Source organism: Tripterygium wilfordii, chromosome 3 (genome assembly GCF_013401445.1).
Source record: "Tripterygium wilfordii isolate XIE 37 chromosome 3, ASM1340144v1, whole genome shotgun sequence".
Classification (NCBI taxonomy): Eukaryota; Viridiplantae; Streptophyta; class Magnoliopsida; order Celastrales; family Celastraceae; genus Tripterygium; species Tripterygium wilfordii.
The window spans coordinates 13,046,674-13,068,679 of record NC_052234.1 but is presented as its reverse complement, the minus strand read 5'-3'; the positions used below and the strand labels follow the sequence as shown (position 1 = coordinate 13,068,679).

At 39.9% G+C, this 22,006-nt stretch overlaps 3 protein-coding genes and 1 pseudogene across 8 annotated transcripts; 2 read left to right on the top strand and 2 right to left on the bottom strand.

Annotated features, from left to right (window-relative positions):
* Positions 1 to 23: 23 nt before the first annotated feature.
* On the bottom strand, positions 24 to 3,555 carry LOC119988941 (putative receptor-like protein kinase At3g47110). The gene is made up of 2 exons (XM_038834211.1): positions 759 to 3,555; positions 24 to 677 (listed from the first exon to the last, which is right to left on the bottom strand). Exons 1-2 carry the CDS (start codon positions 3,490 to 3,492, stop codon positions 295 to 297), a joined length of 3,117 nt encoding a protein of 1,038 aa, XP_038690139.1. The 5' UTR covers positions 3,493 to 3,555; the 3' UTR covers positions 24 to 294.
* Positions 3,556 to 5,106: 1,551 nt separating this feature from the next.
* Positions 5,107 to 8,461, top strand: LOC119987567. The gene is made up of 5 exons (XM_038832506.1): positions 5,107 to 5,427; positions 6,143 to 6,182; positions 6,250 to 6,410; positions 6,492 to 7,193; positions 7,964 to 8,461. Exons 1-5 carry the CDS (start codon positions 5,209 to 5,211, stop codon positions 8,189 to 8,191), a joined length of 1,350 nt encoding a protein of 449 aa, XP_038688434.1. The 5' UTR covers positions 5,107 to 5,208; the 3' UTR covers positions 8,192 to 8,461.
* Positions 8,267 to 11,799, top strand: LOC119995670 (annotated as a pseudogene).
* A 592-nt stretch (positions 11,800 to 12,391) lies between these two features.
* On the bottom strand, positions 12,392 to 21,464 carry LOC119991905 (putative serine/threonine-protein kinase). 6 transcript variants are annotated; one of them, XM_038838477.1, is made up of 9 exons: positions 17,022 to 17,267; positions 16,704 to 16,870; positions 16,361 to 16,473; positions 16,077 to 16,287; positions 15,422 to 15,659; positions 14,785 to 14,935; positions 13,900 to 14,182; positions 13,707 to 13,773; positions 13,374 to 13,613 (listed from the first exon to the last, which is right to left on the bottom strand). In XM_038838477.1, the coding sequence occupies exons 2-8, from the start codon at positions 16,774 to 16,776 to the stop codon at positions 13,718 to 13,720; spliced, it is 1,125 nt and encodes a 374-aa protein (XP_038694405.1). In that variant the 5' UTR covers positions 16,777 to 16,870; positions 17,022 to 17,267; the 3' UTR covers positions 13,374 to 13,613; positions 13,707 to 13,717. The 6 variants fall into 6 exon arrangements, with proteins under 6 accessions (XP_038694416.1, XP_038694397.1, XP_038694405.1 ...); XM_038838488.1 differs by lacking the exons at positions 13,374 to 13,613; positions 13,707 to 13,773 and adding an exon at positions 12,392 to 13,291 and having other exon boundaries at positions 17,022 to 17,268; XM_038838464.1 differs by having other exon boundaries at positions 13,707 to 14,182; positions 17,022 to 17,266.
* Between the last annotated feature and the right edge of the window lie 542 nt (positions 21,465 to 22,006).

Below are 22,006 nucleotides of genomic sequence, written 5' to 3'. Positions count from 1 at the left end.
AAAGAGAGTGAAGTCCAGGTACTTGATCATGGTCAACTTAGAAGACACTGTCTTAGAAGCTGATCATCTGTGTTTGATTTCTACAGTACCTCACATGATCTTCTGGTATGTTGTATGTTTATATATACAGTGATGACCCCTCATATATACCATGACAAATTGGAACTTAATAATACATACTATTCCATATATCGATATTGATGCATTTCGTTTATTGTTTGCTTTACTTGTATGAGTTTTTGCCTCTCACATACTTATAACCTGCTTGGTTGGTTTATATAGTTCTTAACAGATCTAATAATAATGCTTCCTGATACGCTGCAATTCTTTCTCAACATCCCTTATGTCCATTCGCTCTCTGGGTGACTCCATTGAGCAAGCAACTCCAATTCTGAGTATGGCAATCAAGCTCTCATTCATTCGGTCCTTCCTGATGTGTCCCGTGATAAAAGACTCTTCAATGGTTATTTCCTCTTCTTCTACACCGCCAGCAACAAACAATGGATCCAGAATTTCTGATAGTCGTTCGGGCAGATCATTCTTGACAAAATTGTGGATGTTTAATCCATCTTTAAACATGTCATCTGTTGGCCTCTTTCCAGTAAACATTTCCAGCAGGAGGATCCCATAACTGTACACATCTCCACATGTTGAAACCTTGCTTCCCATGCCATATTCTGCAAAACTCAAATGCAGAATCATTTATCTAGTGCAGCACTTAAATAGATATCATAACCTAAAAAACAGATTATGTTTACCTGGTGCAGCATAACCCATTGTCCCCTTCAATCCAACAGAACTGGTGTGATCTGAAGGGCCCCTGTTCGTGGCATCTGGAATGAGCCTTGCTAACCCAAAATCACTGATATGAGCGGTAAAATTCTTGTCAAGAAGAACGTTACTTGGCTTCAAATCACAATGAACAATTGGTGATGGGCAATGGTGATGGAGATACTCCAGAGCAGAAGCAACATCAATGGCAATGTTCAGTCTTTGGAGAAAGCTCAACATCCTCGAATCGTTAGATACATCATTTACAGTTGAGACCGGATGTAGCCAACTCTCCAAACTCCCATTGCACATGTATTGGTAGACTAAAGCTTTGAAGCTGTTACCTTGAAGGTCAACACTCGAGCAAGCAGTCAAGATTTTGACAAGATTCCGGTGCCGTATGTTCCTCAAGGCTTCACATTCGGTGATGAAACTCTTCAAAGCCCCGTGTTGATGTAGGTAGATTACCTTCACTGCAACAACAGTTTCATCTGGACCGAGCAGTCCTTCGTAGACGGAGCCAAAGTTACCAGCTCCAACCAAATTGGCAGAGGAAAATCCATCTGTAGCTTTAAGCAGACTTTCAAATGAAACCTTCAGAAATACATCTTTCTCCAGCATTGGTTCGTGGAAGGCACGGGATTTTGTCTTTCGCAGTCGATTGATAACTAAAAGAGACATGATCATAACTAGTCCTACCAGTCCAGAGAGTAATGCAATCATCAACTTTAGTCTTTGAGATGATTTTCCTTTCTTTGAACTAATGATTGCACATTGTTGCAGATTTAATGGAGGTATGCCTCCACAAAGCTTATGATTTCCGATCAACGAAACAGCTGTTGCATTTTTAAAAATCCCCTCCATTGGTACCTGACCATCAAAATGGTTGAAAGAAAGATTCAAATTTGTTAAGGAAAGATTCTGAAGAAACTGAGGAATTTGGCCTGATAAGTTGTTGTGCGAAAGATCCAAGTCCCTAAGTCCTCTCAAGGAGCTAAAAGAAGAAGGAATGGTTCCTTCAAAGAGATTTCCTTTCATGTGCATGTATTCCAAGGCCACACAACTGCCTAGACCACTAGGAATTTCTCCAGACAACATGTTGTCAGAAACATCAAAGTACCCAAGATTCTTCAAGTTGCTCACTTCTGAAGGCAGGGGACCGGATAGTCGATTTTGAGCTAGACTTAGAGAAATTGTAAGAGAAGAAAGACCCATAACCTTTTCTGGTATGGAACCATTGAGACAGTTTTGAGAAAGGTCTAAATCCTGCAACTTCTGAAGGTTCACAAAAGAAGAAGGAACCAATCCAGTCAAGCGATTCTTTTCAAGATGAAGTGAAAACAACTGGGTTATGTAGCCAAAAGATGATGGAATTTGGCCTGAAAATTCATTTTCCGATAAATCCAATCGTCGTAACATCTTAAGCTTACCAATGCTGGAAGGTATACTCCCTGTGATATTATTTTTCCCCAAGGTAAACTCTGTCAAGTTAACAAGTTTCTCAATCCCAGTAGGTATGCTTCCAGATAACTTGTTCCCACCCAATTTCAATTGCACGAGTTGGGTTGAAAGGTTCGTTATAGAATCAGGAAATAACCCACTGAATTGGTCATTACTCAAATCCAGCACCTGCAAATTCCTACACTTTGTCAAGGAATCCAAGAAGCTCATGTCGTCAGCTTTTCCAGTCCCAAGAGGATTGGATGCAAGAATTAGAGACCACAGATTAGATGAGCCTCCGAAATCAATTTCGATTTTTCCAGTGAAGTTACTGCCATTGATGTCAAACTCAAGAAGATTTGACGCATTAGATAATGAGACAGGGAGTGATCCAGTAAAAGAATTGTGACCAATATTCAATACTTGCAAATTAGGAAGCGTAAATCCCAAGTCTGAAGGCAGAGTTCCCTGCAGTTGATTAAATGGCAGGGTAAAGACAGTAACTGATGACAGATTGAAAACTGAAGGAGGGATTGTACCAGAAAGTCTATTTAGACCAAGTCCAAGGAAATTCAGTGTCTTTAACCGGCCTAGACTATCTGGTATATGCCCCTCCAAACTGTTAACTGACATAGACAGAGATCTAATAACAGAGAGGTTGCCGAAAGAATCCGGGATCGTCCCACTAAGATTGTTGTAGTGAAACTGAATTCTCTCTAGTTTTTGCAATGATCCTAGCTGAAATGGGATTTTTCCAGTTAATTTATTGAAACCTAAACGAAGCCATACAAGACTTGAACATCCAGAGAGATTGGCTGGAATCTGTCCAGAGAATGAGTTGTTGGAGAAGTTAAGGTACTTCACTCTATCTAGACGGCCTAATTGAGAGGGAATTTGAGCATGAAAGTAGTTGTTTTGGAGGTTAATACCAGTAAGGAAGGAAAGATTTCCTACGTGAGGAGAGAGTGAACCAACTAAATCATGAAAGCTTAAGTTCAAGGTGATGACTCTTTGGTTAACGTCATTGCAGATCACACCTTCCCAGTTACAGAAATGGAGAGAATTGTTCCAGGAGTTGAATAAGCCAAGTGGGTCTTGAGTGATTTGAGATTTTATGGCAAGCAATGCAAGGTGGTCTGTGTCATTTCCATTCAAAGCGGTGGTTGCAGCAAGAGTGGATTGTGGTGTGTATAACAAGGTGATGAGACATGATAGAAGAAGTGAAGTGGAGAAGATTGTGAATTGCAGAATTGCAGAGTTGCATGGAATAGAAATTGTCATGGCTACTGGCTATGAGAAAGCAAGTGGTGGGTATTTGAGTAGAGAAATAGATGGATCGAGAGGTGGCTATTATGTCTGCTTCTTGGAGGGACGATTTATAGATATAAGTTTTAACCTAAAGACTATATATATTTATTTATTTATGATTTAATGTAAAGATTACAAGCTTGAAGCACTTCACCAACCCTGATATGCTCATAATAATATATGAAGAAAAAGAAAACACTAATTTCTCGGAAACTCTCACGTAGACTCGATGCCCAATTGGTCAAAGATTTGGCTTTCAAACAATCAAGTTTGACTTCTTGATTCCCTACTTTTGATCTCAGCCGTAAAATGACTTAAAACGGATGCATAAGAAAATGCCACGTACTGACGTACAGCTCCCTAGCTGGTTGGGTTAGACTCGCACAGACGCACTTGCAAGTCTTGCATGCTTTTCTACTTTGTATTAATTATCTCTAGACCTCGTATATTCGGTATGATTTTTAGATCGTGGTTTGGGTATAGTTATGGAAGCCAGGAAGTGCAACTTTGGTCATCAAGCATATCACAAGCGATGACTTTGACTTGTTGACCTTGTCACTTGTGCATTGACTATATAGCACGAAACACAAAAAGAAAAGGGCAAAGCCCCTTACAAGGCCCACCCATGGACTGGTGGTTCATGTCCAGTCCAGTCCATTATGAAGGGTTCATAGAAGGTCGTTTTAAAGAGGAGTGGGAATGCAGTCAGCATTAATTGGACTGGTTAGGAATTAGGATAAGGAAGATAGAAGAAAACTACTGGTCTGGCCGTCTCGTGGTCCATCCCTTAGAAGCATAGAGTCAACTCAACTCTATAATGGATTAATGAGCTGCATTTTATGACTTGAATGAGAGGCTCAAAATAGCAAGTATCGACTCTCAAGTCTTGCGTATCATCCATCAGCCTAGACCCTAGTTGCACAATTTGATTCTCTTCAGTCTTCTCTCGGTTGGTTAGGGTCTTAGGCTCTATAACTCTATGGACTTGGGCCCACTAAGCACACTATACTAGTCCACTACATTAGCCGGTAGGCCCAAGTAATTAGCCTTTGGCAACAAGGCCACAATCTATATAGTATTACTAGTCAACTACATTAGTCATTAGCCAGTAGGCCCAAATAATAAGCTTTTGGCCCAGTAGGCTCCCATCTGAAATCGTAACTGTCGACCAAATGTTTTGTAAGACCCAACACTCCAACAGCCCAGCTACACTAGGCCCAAAATAGTAATCCTATAAATAAATACTGATGATAATAGAAGAACCAAATGATTATCACATAATTATTTTATTTTTTTATAAATAAATTTCGTCGGCCAATGAAGAAGAACCACAGGAGCGGTGGGAGAGTATATAACAATCAATCAGGTAGGACAGTGAAGACAGATGGCAATAAATGGAGCGCAAAAATCGAAAGCGGTGAGGCAACGTACCGTGAGGTTAAAATGGCTGATCGAAGAGCTCAAGTCACTGTTGGTTGAGATTCTCACGTGAATGTGCAGATTCAACACACCACGTGGCACAAGATCCGCTCATTCTTGTTATTTTCCGACGAGGACCCACCATTATATATGACACATCATCGTCGCAATAACCACCACCAGAATCTGATTGCTTTTACAGAAACAGACGAGTAGCGCTTTCACTTCTAGACTTCTCTCTCTCTGCGTCTCTTTCTCGCTCTGTTAGTGATGAAGATTCTAACGAGTTCTTGCTCCAAGATCGTCGTCGACGGGACGAGAGACAGCGGGTTCCTGTTCTCGAGGAACCTCAACCTCAGTAGACCGGAAATTTATGCAGTGTTTTCGAAGAAAGCTTTCAGTAATGTCAGGTTCTTGCATGTGGTTTCGATGCAACACAGGGGAATCTGCGCGATTTCAGCATCATCTTCAATCTCGCCGGGGCCTGAGGTATATGATTTTCTCTGTCGGTGTCTATGTTTCTTGTTTCATGGATTATTGTTTGTGGATTCTGGGGATTTTATTTGTCAAGTGTTTTTACTTTCTTGGTTTGTGAAACTTTTTACGGCTTCTCGGATTCTTTTCTTGCTATTTTGGTGCTGAGATAAGGCGTAAGGAAGTAATAGTGAAGTGGAATACTTTAGGAGTGTATTTGCAGGATTCTCAAGTTGTCTTTCCTTTGCTTGTATATAATGGATTGCATTCCTGGCACTACGAAACATGTATTAGCTTTTCCATTCAATGCGTTCTGTTCTTGATTTTAATTGACTTTCAGTTAACGGATCAAATTTGTACGATTTACTTTAGTGATATCAATTTCCCAGCGATTTGCACAAATTTGTGGTTCTTTTTTTCCCTAGTATTTTTGACTCAAAGTAACCTTCTGATAAAATCTATGAGGCACTGGTGCCTTGATCTTTTAGCTTCTTTACAAGTAATAATAGTGTTGCATGGTTGGAAAATTATTGTGGTCAAAAAGCTTTTTGATGATATATGTTCAACCTGAAATTTCATTTAGCAATTAAGCACCATAAATCTTTCCCCAAATCTAGTTTGATTATCAGAGAATGGAGACAAGAACAATATACGAGCTTTGATTTGGTATGGTTAGTGAAGCTTATTGTCATCTACTGAAAATTTTCTTTTGTGATATCTATTTGTGTAGGCAGACCTGGAAACTGCCGAAGCTGAAATCCCAGAGAAAAGTAAGTGATTTTTTGTTGTTATGAAATTTGCATTTCTTAGTCTCAATGTGAGTCCACTGCTTTGCAGATCAATGGAAGACCATTCATGTCAAGTTTCAGCTTCAGAAGGAGTGTGTGTTTGGAGATCAAATTTTCATTGTTGGAGATGAACCTATGTTCGGCTTATGGGACCCTGAAAGTGCAATACCACTGAACTGGTCAGATGGACATGTTTGGAATGTTGATCTGGTGAGTGGAAACTCAAGGACCCAGTTTCATTTTTGGTCATTATGAATACTGATCCTGTAAATTTATCTTTGGTTTCATCAGGATGTACCCATTGGAAAGCCCATCCTATACAAGTTCATACTAAAAGGAAGCACTGGGAATATTTTGTGGCAGCCAGGCCCAGACAGGGTATTCAAACCTTGGGAGACTATGGAAACAATAACTGTTCGTGAAGATTGGGAAGATGCTGACCTTCAGAAAATAACAGAAGAAGCGGCTGCTGTTAACTCAGAACTGTTAATTGCTGAGAATTTTACTTATGAAAAACAGGAACTGGTCCCCAATTTAAACCAGGGAGGTATTGTTGATGACATTTCTTCTCCGACTAGGCCGTTGACTGCCACACATAAAGAACAAATTGTTGGTGATGTTGCACCTCCACAAGAGAAGTCAATGGCTATGGTGGCAGATAATATTGAATTCTCAAAGGGGGATTCTCCAATGAATTCATTGTATAAAACTGTTCCTGGTGAAGAGAGAATTAGTCCTAAAGAGGAATTTATGACCACTGCAAATAAGAATATGGTGATTGAAGAAGGTATTCTTGGTAATAATGGCAGATCTGCAACACTGAACAACTCTGAAAGCGAGAGAAATCTGGTTACTCAGGAAGGAGAACCAGTTCTGGTACCTGGCTTAACCCCATTATCAGTGATGTCTGCTGAACCAGATGAAGACGAGAGAAGAATTACCATTGATGGATCTGTTGATACTAGTGAAGTTAAGAGTCCCAACTTTCCAGAGGTAACTGCTTGATGAATGTTACCCTGTGTTTTCATTTTCACCCTTTGTTTTTTCGTTCCCATCCTTTTGTCTTCTACTACGTCAAAAATAACAAAGATGTTCCCCTTTCATTAGCTTTTCCAATATTAGGGAGTTCTTTGTCCCAAAACATCTGCTTTCAGCTTGTATCTTCTTGAAATCCATGCTTGCTAGAAAGAATTTTTAAAGGCATTGCTTATATTGGCAAGGCAGTTGTCTCACTTTCTCAATTGCGTTGGTTATGGAAGATTGGAACAACAGGTACCTAAATGCCAACGTGTTTTGTCTCTCTTTTGACGTGCCATTGGCAGTTGAACAATTGGAACCGTATTAATAATGTATCGCTGCAGTCTGCAGAAATATTTGTGTGCAAGTAAAGAAGTTTTGAGGTACTCCTGCATGGTGTGGAACATTTTTTTTTTTTTTTTGCTTGAATGGGAGATGCTGTTTGTGTTGAATTGAGATTGTCTACATTTCTTTGAGAGATGCAAAAAATAATCACAAGCATTTTCATTGAGCTTGAAAATTCATCAGAAATGCATTCATCATCTGATCATTAACTGCTGCCAAAATATTGCTCTATCCAAGCTATTTGGTTAAACCCTTGCCAACATGGTACTGCAAAAGCATTGCCTGCTTCTCTTGACGCAGATTTAATGGACTGTTGTACTGTTCGCATATGCAATTCTTGACATCCATCTCCCACCTTGCATTCTTTCTTTTCAACTTGACTTAGACATTATTATATTCAGTTTGATGAGAAGCATCAACCTGTTGATGATGATCTGCATCAAGAAGGAATGACTGGAATGTTTAGTGAGGGGGATGGACAGCCTGAGAACGAAAAACTCCTTTCAGCGAAAGAACAGCAACCGGACACTCAGCTACAAAACCATAATGTGTGGCACAATGACATCAGCTGGGGCCGTACAGCACTACAAAAGCTTCTAACAAGTATTGGATTTCTGAAGTTCCAGTAGTGGGGATACTCTGTATTAGATTCACTCAAGCGTGTAATTTTTGGCTCCTCTGCTGCCTGATTTTCTATATGAACTATGAAGTGGCAAGAAGGAGTTGGGGGACAGACATTTCTGGTATTTGTTGTTTGTAAAATCAGGGCATTGTATGTCAAATCAAAAAATAGTGTGTATATTGTTTGAGGGCAAGTTTTGCATTACATATTGATTCAGAACATATATTGTTAGATTTTGTGAATTTTACTGACTGCCATCCATATGTATATTGCTGGATGAAATGTTCAACAGGGAGAAATCTCACGGAAGTACTTAGTAGTGCTAGTATTGCAAGTTATGTATTAGAAAAATGAGATGATAATTGGTGTAGATTTTTCTGCAGAAAACTGATGTCCGTTATTTACAGCATTTCCGGGCTTCAGTATTTTCCTGGAAAATACTTTCAGCCTCAGGACCAGCCTCAGGACCAGGAGGCTGGTATCAGTATGTGATTGTGCTTCAGTATTTTCATTGGATCAATTGGTATCAGTGTACAGTGGCCTGAGGCTGAAAGTATAGAAGGAATTGCTGGACTTCATTGGGAAATCCCAGATCTCTTTGTTTTTCAATCCCTGATGATCTTCATGATGGGGAGTTCATTCTTATTCCTGTGTGCAGCGATTACCTTCATTTTATTTGTACCAGCCAAAACCGAAAGGGTTATCACCAATCAGGTCACTTTTATGAAAAAGAAGACACTGCTTCCACCATGCAATAACCTTGAGAAAGTAGTGAAAGGGTCTCTGTGTTTCCTAGTTCGGATATGTACGGTACTCGAGATCGGAAGTTTTCTTTGTAGATTTCAGGTTCCGTTTATCCCACTTTCGGGCCTCATGAGCTTCGGCACAAGCATGATTCATGGATTACCAAAAAAAATTCGCCATAAAAAGTTAAAACACATTCCCGCCCAAACAGCAGCTACACCCAGAGAATTATCACTCGCGAAATCTGTGCGCATTAAAGAAGGTGACGCTGTCTAGAGCGTGAAAGATCCTGTGCACTCAAAAGTCAAAACCATTGTACTCAATCAGACGGTGACGTTTTTGCTCAATTTTTTTTTTTTTTTGAGTACAAGTATAAACACAATATACGACGCATCACTAGATCAAACCTATGTCAACAGACCTCACGTAGGAGGCACAAATCAAACCCACGTAGGGGTTGACTATCAAGCCCATATAGGGGTAGACGAAGCCCACATACCTCCTTGTAAATATTCGGAGAAGGTGGGATTAGGATCCACAAATTTCATAAACAACGCTTTACGTGTCAAGCAATACGTGTTCGTATGTATTGATGAGATTTCCTTTTTAGATGAAGAGAAACCTTTAATCGCCTGTTAGACTGACTGAGGTCTGGAAGGAGAGAGCGAAAAAGAATCTTTGCCATTCGACTCTTATTCGAAGTTCGATGCCAATTCGGTCGAGGACTCCTCCGGAGACTCGTCACCGATTTTCGGCTCCCAATCTTACAGCGTCGGCGGAGATGAATCCTTTTCTTCTCAGCAGGAAGTTAACGGAGGTTTTGGGGCAACTGAGGGCTCGATCTTGCCACCGTCGTCGGAGATGGAACCGGAGGAGGATTTCGCACTGAGAGAGTGGCGGAGGTGAGCTAGTGCTGTCAGTTTTCGTTCTACTTAACTACTCCTTGATTTTTTTTTCTGTCATCAGTCACGAGCTTAATTGAGTATTAGAACTGCATCACGTAGATCTCTTGAACTTCCGTATTTTATGTTCCTAGCAAAAGATTGTTTGATTCGTTGCTCAGCTTCGTTATTTCTCGTAACAAGCAGATTTAGTTTTCAATTCGTAGCTCAGCTTCTGTACCTTATGTTGTTTGTTTTTGCTTGTAATGATCTGTAGATCTACCATGATCATGTGTTTGCGAATGTCATGTAAAATTGTGGATGAAAGAGCAGGAAAAACACGATCAGATTTGAAGATAAGGAGAAGCAGGAGAAAGAGATGTTGCAGCTGATAATAGCAGAGGCCTAGGAGTACAAACCTGAGTTCTACAGGAAGTACCAACTTGCCGATGAGAACAACAAAGCTTGTAACAGAGAGAAGGAGAAGGTGAATGATGTTAAATACTGTTTGCACTTTTGTGATTAGATGTTTATATTGACAATTTCGGAACATGATTAGCTGAGCCGTATCATATATTTATAGTTCATCCAACACTCATCCATAAATTCAGTGAAATTGTTGACTCAAAAAAACGTAGGCAAATGGAAAACTATAAATAAAAAAATGGAGTTTCTGTTGAATCTCATTGGTCAATGCTAGTGACCTTATTTGGTTAGTTGTAGAACTAGTAAGTCATAGTAAAGGAATACGGTCAAGTTATGGAGATTACTGATAAATCTTCACTTGAGTTCTTTGTTTATTTGGTCGCAATGAGCATAAAGTTGTGGGTAGTGTATATGGTAATGTGATAGGTGTGGATGCACTAGCGAATGAGTTGCAAACTGGCAATATTTTGGCAACCTCTTCCTATTTGTGCAATGTGGACTTGGTAACTAGTTGTTAATTAATGCTGATTGAGATGTATAAATGGCACATATGCTCAACTATGTTCATATCACTTCTAGTTCATATCTCTTTGACGTTAAGTATCATTTCATTTATCTTTTCAATTTGAAGAAGCGGGATTGATCTTTACATCAAACTGTTGGCCAGAATCACATATGCTTATTCATGACTTATTGTCAGCTATATTTGGCAAGCCGAGATAAGTTCCACACTGAAACAGGACAGAATTTTTGGAAGGCAATTGGAGAACTCATTCCACATGAGGTACCAACTATTGAGAAGAGGGAGAAGAAGGATCAAGAGAAAAAGAAGCCCGCCATTGTCGTCATCGTGGGACCCAAGCCTGGGTAGCCAACAGATCTCTCAAAGATGCGTCAGATACTACTGAAGCTTAAGCACAATCCACTGCCCCATATGAAGCTCCTCATGCTCCTTCTGGTGCTGCTTCTACAAAGACACCAGCTGCGGTAACTCCCGAACCTAATGCTACTGCCTGACTGAGGTGCTGATGGCAGCAAAATCTGTGAATGCATGTAAAGGTATGCCCAATACCTAACTAAGGCCTCTTTTTTCGGTTTCCAAGAGGTGTCAAACCAGAAAGAAAGATACCGGGTCATCCCTTAAGAGATGCCTAAAGGGCACAAAACCAAAACAAGAGAGAGAGCTGGGGTTAAAGATGGCACGGTTTTAGCTTTCCCGCTTTGATCAGGTGGCAGCTGTCGGGGTACTAGTAACTAGCGTGTGGTTCCTCTCTCTTCTTCTCTAACGGCTGTCGGTCTGCGTGGTCTTGAATAGTGGTTCCTCGGTTGCCTTCAGGTCTCGATGCCGCATCTTCTGGTCTTGGTTCCTTTCGGACGTGCAGGTGGATCCTATCTCCTTCCTTCTTTTGTTTTGGTTCCCGTGCGTGTAGGAGGTCTTTTCTCTTTGGTCTTTTATTACCATATATTCATTGTTTGAGCATAGCTTGCAGCTTAATGTTTCCTATATTAAAAATTTTGTTACTTTTATCAGTTTGATAGGTTATTGTTTTGATTTGGTGTGGTTTGTTCTGCTTGTGCTTTTAATTTTCTTGTTTGAAGCTTTTCTTTGAACATGTATGGCTTTATCTTTGTGCTTCTAATCTGCTAATGGGGTTGCTGCTTTGAGCTGGTGCTTGCATATGAAGCTTTCATTTCCAATGACATATATCTATCTTGCAGCCATGCAGCGTCTGGATGCAGTCATGTAGTTCTCTCTCCCTCCTTTTTTTTATTGGGATGGAAAGTGCGAACAGTGGAATGGGGCGGCGGTTCGGTATTATACGGTGTGTTTTGGTTAGGGGGTCCCACTCCCACTGATGCTCCCGCAAAGCCAGGCAACATGGTTCGAGCTTCGAAAATTAGTCAGCTTTTACGCGGGGGTGATCATGGGCCGGGCCTGGTTTGGGCTAGATAGCTAAATCAAAGCCCGGCCCATAAAGGTCCTAAATGTGGGAATGCTTCTACAAAGCCCAGCAATATGTTTCGACTTTCCAAAGTTGGTCAGCCTGTATGCGGGCGAGTGAATCATGGGCCCGGCCTAGTTTGGGCTAGATTTAAAAATATGTTGCATCTCGGGCCACGCCAGGCCCACTTAGTTTATTACACAAAAATTTCTATTGAAGCCCGGTCTAAATCTAAATAAGCTATAAATCAAAGCCCGCCCCTTCAGGGAAAAATAAGTGCGGCTCAAACATTTCTATTGAACCCCGGTCTAAATCTAAATAAGATAAATCAAACCCCGGCCCATAAAGAGGGGCCTAAATGTTAACCCAGTACAATGCCCAGCGACATGTTTCGACTTCAGAGTTTCCAAAGTTTATCAGCCTTCACGAAACTGAGTGAATCATGGGCCGGGCCTTGGGCTAGATTTAACAATATTTTACATCTCGGGCCACTCTATGCCAGCCAAGCCAGGCCCCCTTAGGTTATTGGACCAATATTTCTGTTGAAGCCCGGTCTAAATCTAAATAAGCTCAATCAAAACCCAGCCCTTGAGGGAAAAAAAGTCCGGCCCAGAGAGAATGGCCTAAATGTTAACCCAAGTCTGGTCAATTGAACCGAAAACAGTCAATGGCCCAGATTGGTTTGGGCCAGAGGCCCAAATTATTTTGGGCTTGAGGCCCACATACGTTTGCAAGAGAGACCCAGGTTCCTTTGGGCCTGAGGCCCAGATTTGTTTGGGCTGAGGCCCACATATGTTTGGGGGTGATGCACAGATTAGTTTGGGCCAGAGGCCCACATACGTTATGAGGCCCAGATTCGTTTGGGCTGAGGCCCAGAAATGTTTGGGCCTTAGGCCCACATACGTTTGAGGCCCAGATAGAATGGCATAAATGTTAACCCAAGTCTGGTCCATGCGCAAAACTAATTTCCAAGCCCGTGTTTCACCTGACGAAGTGTTCCGTGCGGCCGTGCGCCTCGAATGGTCTTCATGCTTCAACATTAGTGGGCCTCTTACCTTCATCTCATGTGAAGCCCAGCATCTGTTCCAACTTCCAAGGTTAGTGCGCCTCTACCTGATACCGTGAAAAGTCCAGTATGTTTCAACGTTAGTGGCCTCTACCTGTTAAAAATTTATTATAACGGATAAACCAAACAAGTAGCCCAATCACCGCATGATTTTTCTATTCCAGTCTACTACATATAAAACCCAAATTCAAATAGTAAAATGCTAAACAGAGTCCTTCACAATCACAAAGGACACTGATCATTTTCCAACACCAATCGTCTACAGCCCAATAAGAAAATTAGCTGCTAAACAACTCTAATCTTCCACTCTGCAGTTCCCAACTCCTAAGCCTCTTTTTCTCAAAGGGAAAAGATAATAATTTCTATGGCCTGAGAGAAAAGGCATAAACTGATTTTTATTTTTGATGAAAAGAATTTCTGAACTAATTACCTGTATATGACTTTCAACTTAGATCTCTTTACCTCGTATTCTTTCAGGAGGCGTCCCAATCGCAAGGGGAGTAAGCATCGGGCTCTATTTTTGAGCCCACTAACAATGCATGCAGGAATAAGAGACAAAGCTCAGTTGAACATCATTATCTTGGAAGCATATGTGTCATACTAGTTGAGCTATATACATGGCTTGTGGTTATAAGAGGATCGACGAATTGCTTACCCTTGTTTTTCTGAGAAGATGATGTCTCTTCCGAACTACCTACACCCAAGTGCTGAGAAGCATGTACCCTGTACACCCCTGGCTCGGTTAATACTTTCTCATTAAGGTGAACATCTTTGGCAAGCATCTGTTGTACTTGCTTCATGTTGGGTCTCTGTTGCGCAGCTGCTTGGGTGCAAAATAGTGCAACTTTAATGAAGCGAATCACCTCATTTTCTGGATATTCTGTCAATTCTGGATCAACCATATGCAGAAGCCTTTCCTCTCTCCTCAGCTTCCATGCCTGCATCAACATTTGAATTTCAGACCTTATATTTTCTGTGAATATGTTAAATATATAATAATATGATTTTTGTAAGATCTTGATAAACCAATTACATAATATTCCGTATGAACACCACATAATAAGGGCTCTTTTTACATGTTACAGTAAGACTAACATTAACCGAGCGATGGTGTGCAAACTCTTCATCTTCAGCATTGACATGGCAGAGGGGCATAGTACAACAATGGAACTAGATTAACAGTCTGTCAAGCGAAGGCTTTAGAAATGATTGGCTACCAATTCACCTAGCTACCAACTAAAGACCAAATGGGCCATCGCATAATTAACCAAGTTCATAAGTATAATTTCTCATAGAATCATCCATCCAAATGATATAGGAAAAATCTGACGAATGAACAAAAGAAAACACTTCCAGAAGCTATCCAGTAAAAGGTAACATGTGATGCATTAAAAATACCAGGAAAAGTTCTCAGCTGCTACTAATCCAAAATCATTGAGTGACAGACTAATCTAACATATACCACATTACCGAACTTGCAATAGAATACTATTTTCTAAATTAGATAAGTCCAATCAATGAAAAGAGTTAGGAAGGATACCCATTCAGCAAGAGCCAACAGATCCTCCTCAAATGCTGCCTTGCTACTGCTTTTCCCACTAATTATTTCAAGTAGAAGTACTCCAAAACTGTATACATCTGCCTTTTTTGTGAGCTGTCCTAGAAGAGCATAATCTGGAGCAAGATATCCCCTGTGTGCATATTAAAAATGTGGGGAAAGATTGTAAAAATCAGCAAAGGATTGCATAATTCTATGCAGCATGATCTGATGCAGCTTATGTCATGATATAGTCTCTTCTTTAGTTAGTTGAGGTTTCACTTCTTTCAGTGTTTCAATTACTCTATACTGCCTCACCCCCATCAAGGTTCTTTTACCATTTGAAGAGGTGAAGAAATATCCAGTCTCACTCCTCTAGAATGGGCAATGAAATACACGATGAACTCCACAAAAATATTTGATTTCACAAGAATACAACAACCTAGACTGGATGAGCTAATCTCGTTTGACCTGGTATTACCCATATGTAGATGATTATAATAATTTCTAAAAGCATCATAACCGCTGACTCTAGGGGTCACCACCGAAATCCTAATCCAAATCTTCTTTCCATCAAATTTCTCGAAGGTAAACAGCCTATGGAGTTCATGGATTACAAAAGATAAAAAGTTATACTTACATTGTTCCTGCCACTCTAGTGCTAACATGAGTGACATTGTCAGGAAATAGTTTAGCCAGCCCAAAATCCCCTATTTTAGGGGCAAAATTTTCATCAAGAAGGACATTGCTAGCTTTTATATCTCTGTGTACAATATGTGGTTCAGCTTCTTCATGAAGAAATGCAAGACCAGAAGCAGTGCCCAGACAAATAGCAGCTCTTTGGGGCCAGCTCAGAGTAACATGTTTACTTCTTGAGCCTGAGAATGAGTGCAGAACATTAGCAGAGAAAAACCATAAAATTCCTATTGGCATCCTTATCCATCAAGCTAGACTAGAGAATAAAGAATAAATGAAAACCACCAGGCTAGACCAGAGGCAGAGAGAGAAATAAATCAAACTCATCAATTGTAAAGTAACCGAAAGAATATGTATTCTTCTTCTTCCAAGGATCCCAAATTTGTATGATAAATTGGGTTTGGTATTCTCATCATGTCAAACTAGCCCAACAAAAGAAAATAAACCACAAAGAGCATAAGCACTTTGAATAATATCAGGTGGTTAACCAATGACAAGCAGATGCTCAACTATGCAGGTCATGAAACACGAGAGTACTGAAATATAAAGAATTATGTAAGTTCAAAAATGATCAAATAACTTCTAAATTCTGATATTACCTAGTAAGACACTTGCAAGGCTGTTGTTCTCCATATATTCATAGATCAATATTCGATTATTTCTCTCAACACAACACCCGACAAGTTCAACAAGGTTTGGATGTCGTATTGTTGAAATCATTTTTATCTCCGTTAAGAACTCATGCGTTCCTTGTTTAGATTCTGCAGAAAGACACTTGATGGCTACTTGAGTACCATTTCTTAAAACTCCCTGCGATCATAAAAAGGAATGTAAGGCAATCAACAAAAGAAAATCAAAACAAAAGAATGATCATTGGTCTCACCCTATAGACAACCCCAAAACCACCTCCACCAATCCGACATGATGGATGGAAATCACCTGTTGCTGATCTCAATGAATTATAAGAAAATTGCCTTACATTGTTGGTGGCAATCTCTAACATGCACAAATAACACAAGAAACACGAGCATGTCAGAAAATATGAGTAAATCCCTAATCACAGGTACAAATTAAATAATGAAACCAAAAAAAAGCTATAGAATCACAATTAGATGCAATACTGTGACGTAATTGATTGAGCTAATTAGAATATAAACACATCAAACTCAAACAATCAATATCTAAAACTCAGTACACAATTTGGATCTGTATCTCCATTTTCATACCTTCTCCCTCCGTCTGACCTCGCCTGTCCGTTTGTTTACAGCTGTTGAATACACCAAAACAGCTACTCGTCATTACACCACAATTCAAACGCCCTTACGCAGTAAAAACTTCCAACCACACATCTTCTTCAACGGATTCAACCCTGAATCATCACACAAGTCGCCCGCTGTAGACATAACAAGCACAAACTACCATTCAAACAACAAAAGCAATACATAGCTCAACACAACAACTGAAATGAAAATCAAACGCATGAAACTGCAAAAAGACGCAAGAACAGTAAGCAATTGAACAGTCGTGGAATTAAAATCCCTAACCTAATCCCTAGAAGCTTTTCTGGGACGGCACCTTGTACAAGAAGGAAAAGCCCTTGAGACGAGTGTTTGAAAATGAAAAGGCAATAACAGTTTCCATAATTCACCAAATATAATAAAAAAAATGTTGGAAGGGTAGGGTGAGTGGGCCGTGCGTCTGCGAATTTCCACGATTGGTTAATTATTTTACCACAAAAGATCGGCAAACATTATTACGCAATAGGCATAGAAGAGGATGAGAGTGCGCGGGTTGGTGAAAGAGACGGCGAAGACCCATTTTAAAGCTCCTTCTCGCATATGGACAGCGTGGCTTGGCTATACAAGTCATTATCTGTGGACTTATTATAGTTGGAATTGTTGGAATCGGACAATATTTGTCAATTTTGTCTGAGCCGATATTCCTTGGCCATTTCAATGAACCACAGTGGGTCGTTCCTTTGAATGCTTTCTTTTCGTATGTGAATGTGAATGGTGAAACGTAAGTTCTTATGTTGGGGTCCAGAAGGTTCAAAATTCGTTGGGTGGTTGACCTATATGCATCGTTCAACCAATCTCACAATGTTTGATTGTATGCAATTGTGAATGTATGACCAATTCGCTTGCTTTCTATTTCATTCACCACAAAACAATGATTACACCAAACAAAATAGGTACTGATTTTCTCATTTGCTTTTATTACGTAAAGTTCTATTTTGTCTGCTTTGACTTTATTATATTTTGAAGAGAAGATGTGCTCAACTTGTTAGATCTCGTAGGGTATGCCATATGATAAACATCATTTTCCCTATTTAAAGCATCACTGTCCTTCTAGTCCGAGTTTTTATGCTCCCAAACAACACGTTGTGAGTATTGTGCATTGTTTGAAATTTTCACCAAATCACAAATTTCCAAATTTCGAGTTTTTTTTTTATTTTTTTTCATAAGATCCGTTCTTTACCCAGCAGTAATCAAATACAATTTGCAACAATCATAAAAATAAATAAATAAATAATTTCCTAGTGATCGAATGTGCCCACCCACTACCCACAACGTCTATCACTCTATTATTCAATTTTAGCCATCAATATCAATCATTGTTTCTCTCCATTTTCATTTTTATATTATTTTAGAATCATATCTTCTTCGAAAAAAAAAAGAGACAAATGTTGACGGAAGATATTAGAATTAAACAATATGTAGCGGTCTTGCCAGTAATCACTTTTGTTTTATATTATTTTGCAATGAATAAAATCTCCTACCAAACAAAGAAATACGAATGGCATGACAGGCAACAACGGAGATTAATAATGTGCATAAAGAGACGCCATGCGGATATGACTCTAGATGCATCCATGCATAACGCGATAAAACAAGAGTTTTCATGTAGAACCTGTTCCCTGAGTAGGCTGGGGGTACAATGGGTCATCTGTCATGAAGGCTGCTGGCAGGGGAGGAATTCCCTCTATTACTCCCACAACCATTGCTTTCCATTTCGTTCCTATCAGAGAATTTTGAGATACTGTTGACGGGGAACTCGAAGCTACTAGCATTGCTACGAGGAGAGTCTGAAGCACTACCACTCCTTGAGCCTCCAGATCTCATGCTGTACACAGAGGAAGCTGGAATATTTGTCACAATTGGCCGTAAATTACCTGAAATGCTTTTTCTTACATCCTGTACCAAAGAAAAAAGGGCATAAAATGAGGAATGAGACATTTGGAACATAGAAACATAAAAAAATCCAATTGATAACTAGCTGCGAACAGACGTCTTCTCTTTTATCATTCAAGATATTTGATATCCCCACAACAAGAAAACATGATTTCAAGGCTACTTGAAGTACTGAGCACCAATCAACAAAGCAAATTAGGCAATTCATCATCCAGACAGAACCAAGGGGTTACTTGATCTGGGTATATTTAGAGAAGGGAAAGGACTGCATACCATATGCCTCAAAGCCATATCAAGTGATTTCTTTGAGAGCGTTCTCCCGAAAGACTTCCCAGAAAGATTATTATGAGCAGAGCGAGTATCGTCTTGCTTTGGTGGCGCCAATTTCCTCATGTTCACCACTCTTTCAACCATTTTTGTTCCAATAAGAACTGGGTTCACATCATCAATGTTCTTCGTGCGTACTCTGCTCTTTGCAGTTGTGTTCTTCTGAGCAACATGGACACTACCATATGAAGCCCTTCCTCTGGTAGGCGAGCATGATTGCTGTCGTGGTCTTCCATTGGAACTGACTGCAACAGAAGGTGACTGACCACTTGGAGCTCCAGGCCTAATTCTAGAGGCTGAAGCTGGTCTCTCTGGCAATGATGTTCTTAAATTTGGAGAACAACCACGTGATGGCACTGGATTTTTTGATGATGTGGGGACAGGCTTTGTCACGGAAGAAGAACAACCTCCAGGAGCAGCAACATTAGGTGCACTTGATGGTGCAGACGGTCGTCGGGTTGGAGTTGCTGATCTTGATGCTGTCTTTGAAGCTGTTACAGAAATTCTTGTGGTTGGTGTAGAACAACGTGTGGTGGCTTTACTTGGAGTGGAGGATCTCACTGGAAGAGCCGTAGGTTTCATGGATGTCAAGGTGGCCCGGGAAGTAGGTGTGGATGATCTCGAAGACTTGGCACTAGTGGGCAAACTTTGCGATCCCGCAGGTAAGGAAGATCTAGTAGCAGATGGGGAGGGTCTTCTGTTGCCAGTGTTGGAGAAATTCAAACCAAATGGCATAGTCTCGGGCTTGGCTGCAACATCGCTCCTGGCCCTGGATGAGGAGGGCCTTCTTTTACCAGCATTGGAAGAATTCAATCCAAAGGACATCATTGTAGGATTGGCTGCAACATTGCTCCCAGGAGCAGGATCTGCTGGGATATTTTCAAACTGCAACATGAATTGGAAAACTATAATATAGAATGCAAAGTAGAGAAAAAGTTTTAAACAGTGGAGAAAACTCTGCAAACAATGATTAGATGCAATTACGCAGCAACAAAAGTAGAGAATATATGAACAAATAGTCTAGTGCCAGCCTGCACCAACACAAGGCCAAATTCGTACCATGATAAGTTAACTGTAAGAATGCTGCAGGTAAAAGTCATAAAACATGGTGATTCCACCACAGAATTTCAATCATTCACAATTACAAATAGTTAGGGTACTTACCCTAGATCTCAAAGCATTGGGACAGGAATTTGCATTCCCAATCTCAGTCATTATGGTTTTCTGTGAATCCTTCTCCAGATGAGGAAACAGTGGGGTACTCGGTGGAGTAAGAAGCCTGAACATAAAAGGCATCCCCCATGAATATGAATCCAATTGACATACCAAAAGACAAAATACATTGCAGATTACACCAAAGTAATATAATGTAACATATTTCCATGTAGCAATCAAAAGTCTACTAATGAATAGCTACCTGCATATATTTACCACTATTCTATATCTGCACATCTGATAAGTACCAAAAAAAAAATATTAGTAAAGGAATGCAATTGGGGTGGGGGTAACAATTATAACCATTCAGTGGATTCACACATTACGGCTATTGATCTACTATGTTTACTCCTATAATTTTAATTCTCCAAAATTCAAGTCATTAATTCGGACAAGATTAATTTCAAATTTTCCATTAGGAATTTTCACTTTTTCAGACCACTGTTTCGGCATTTGCAACTCCAATGGTGTTAAGTTCTATTTGTTTCAGCAAATGTTGTCCAATTTCAAAAGATCAAGAACTCGTATTCTCTTAAGCAATAAATATAAATTTAGATCATATTTTCTCATGCGTAGCCTCGGGGATAAAACAAATAAAGCATCTACAACTACAAGCATTATAAACACACAAGCTATACGAATTTGCTAACAGAAGCATCGACATCAACACAAAATCTTTAGAGAAAGAAATGCAACATTTTCTACTGAATGTCAACAGTTTAGAAGATTACCAATCGAAGTCTGTTTTTTCATTCTCCGAGTTCAAGAAATTATCGACAGCAGTCTTTCGCTGTGGCACAGAGGACACGATCTTCGTGATAGGAGATATCCCTCCGTTCGACGCTGCATCAGTGCGACAACACAACAGCACGAAAATCAGTTAATTTCAAATTAAAATAAGAAGACTCGTCATCCACTAATCTTTCTCTTTCGACTACTGTAATTCCAGAAAGACGACACCATACCTGGAACAGTATCGAGTTCACCAGAGTCGTGGAGGCTCGGAAGGTTGTTTTTCTCCTTCTCCATCTCGCACCTACGCATCTCGAGGAACAGCGCGAGCTCCTCGTCTCTCTCTTTCGTCAGCATTATCCCTCTCTCTATGTATTCCGTAAAGCAGAGAGCACCAGATCTGGAAACTCAGCTCCTAGAAACTACTTGTAATCAACAGAGACTGCTTTGTATTCTTGCAGAATAACAAACTTTCTCCCTGTTTGGCATTTGCACTCAGGTTTTTCAAAATCTGAAGAGAGTGGACACATGGCAGGATTTCCAAATTTTGGATGAACCAAGCTCATGTGAAATGACCATGATAATCAATATAAATACGAAATTGCCATTCTGTTGCAAACTTTGATATTACATCATTGACTACTCATCTCCAGGCAATAAAAAGTACCATACAAAATCCTGATGGGCCCGAAGGCGCATTCCTTTTTTTATGCATGCAGATAATTAATTAAATCATATTTATACCCTTAAATTAAGATTTTAACAGCATAAAATATGGTTTAGCTGTTAAGTAAGACGTTAAAATCTACAAAATTTACTGGATTAAATAAAAAAATACAAATAAAATCAGTCTTGCGAGCTCTAAGATTTGCCCTATTATCTTTGTTAAGAAAATAAGTATTCCCATGTTCAAAATAAGTAATCTCATTTGAAAATCACAGATATTGCGAAAATTGGAACCAAAATGAGAGGGGCAATTTCGTATTTATGTGGAATAACGAGACCCTTTATTTTAGCAATTGAGGCACAACATTCTTGTGTCAGCACATGCGTGATTGCTCGAG

What these genes read in the sequence shown, in the direction of transcription:
- LOC119988941 (XM_038834211.1), bottom strand. Translation starts at nt 3,492, where the DNA reads ATGACAATTTCTATTCCATGCAACTCTGCAATTCTGCAATTCACAATC. An exon ending in AATGGGTTATGCTGCACCAG is followed by an intron (nt 678 to 758) that starts GTAAACATAATC and finishes TGAGTTTTGCAG; the next exon opens with AATATGGCATGGGAAGCAAG.
- LOC119987567 (XM_038832506.1), top strand. Translation starts at nt 5,209, where the DNA reads ATGAAGATTCTAACGAGTTCTTGCTCCAAGATCGTCGTCGACGGGACG. An exon ending in CAATCTCGCCGGGGCCTGAG is followed by an intron (nt 5,428 to 6,142) that starts GTATATGATTTT and finishes CTATTTGTGTAG; the next exon opens with GCAGACCTGGAAACTGCCGA. An exon ending in AGAGTCCCAACTTTCCAGAG is followed by an intron (nt 7,194 to 7,963) that starts GTAACTGCTTGA and finishes TATTATATTCAG; the next exon opens with TTTGATGAGAAGCATCAACC.
- LOC119991905 (XM_038838448.1), bottom strand. Translation starts at nt 21,299, where the DNA reads ATGCTGACGAAAGAGAGAGACGAGGAGCTCGCGCTGTTCCTCGAGATG. An exon ending in CCAATGCTTTGAGATCTAGG is followed by an intron (nt 19,881 to 20,159) that starts GTAAGTACCCTA and finishes TTCATGTTGCAG; the next exon opens with TTTGAAAATATCCCAGCAGA. An exon ending in ATATGGCTTTGAGGCATATG is followed by an intron (nt 18,672 to 18,941) that starts GTATGCAGTCCT and finishes TCTTTGGTACAG; the next exon opens with GATGTAAGAAAAAGCATTTC.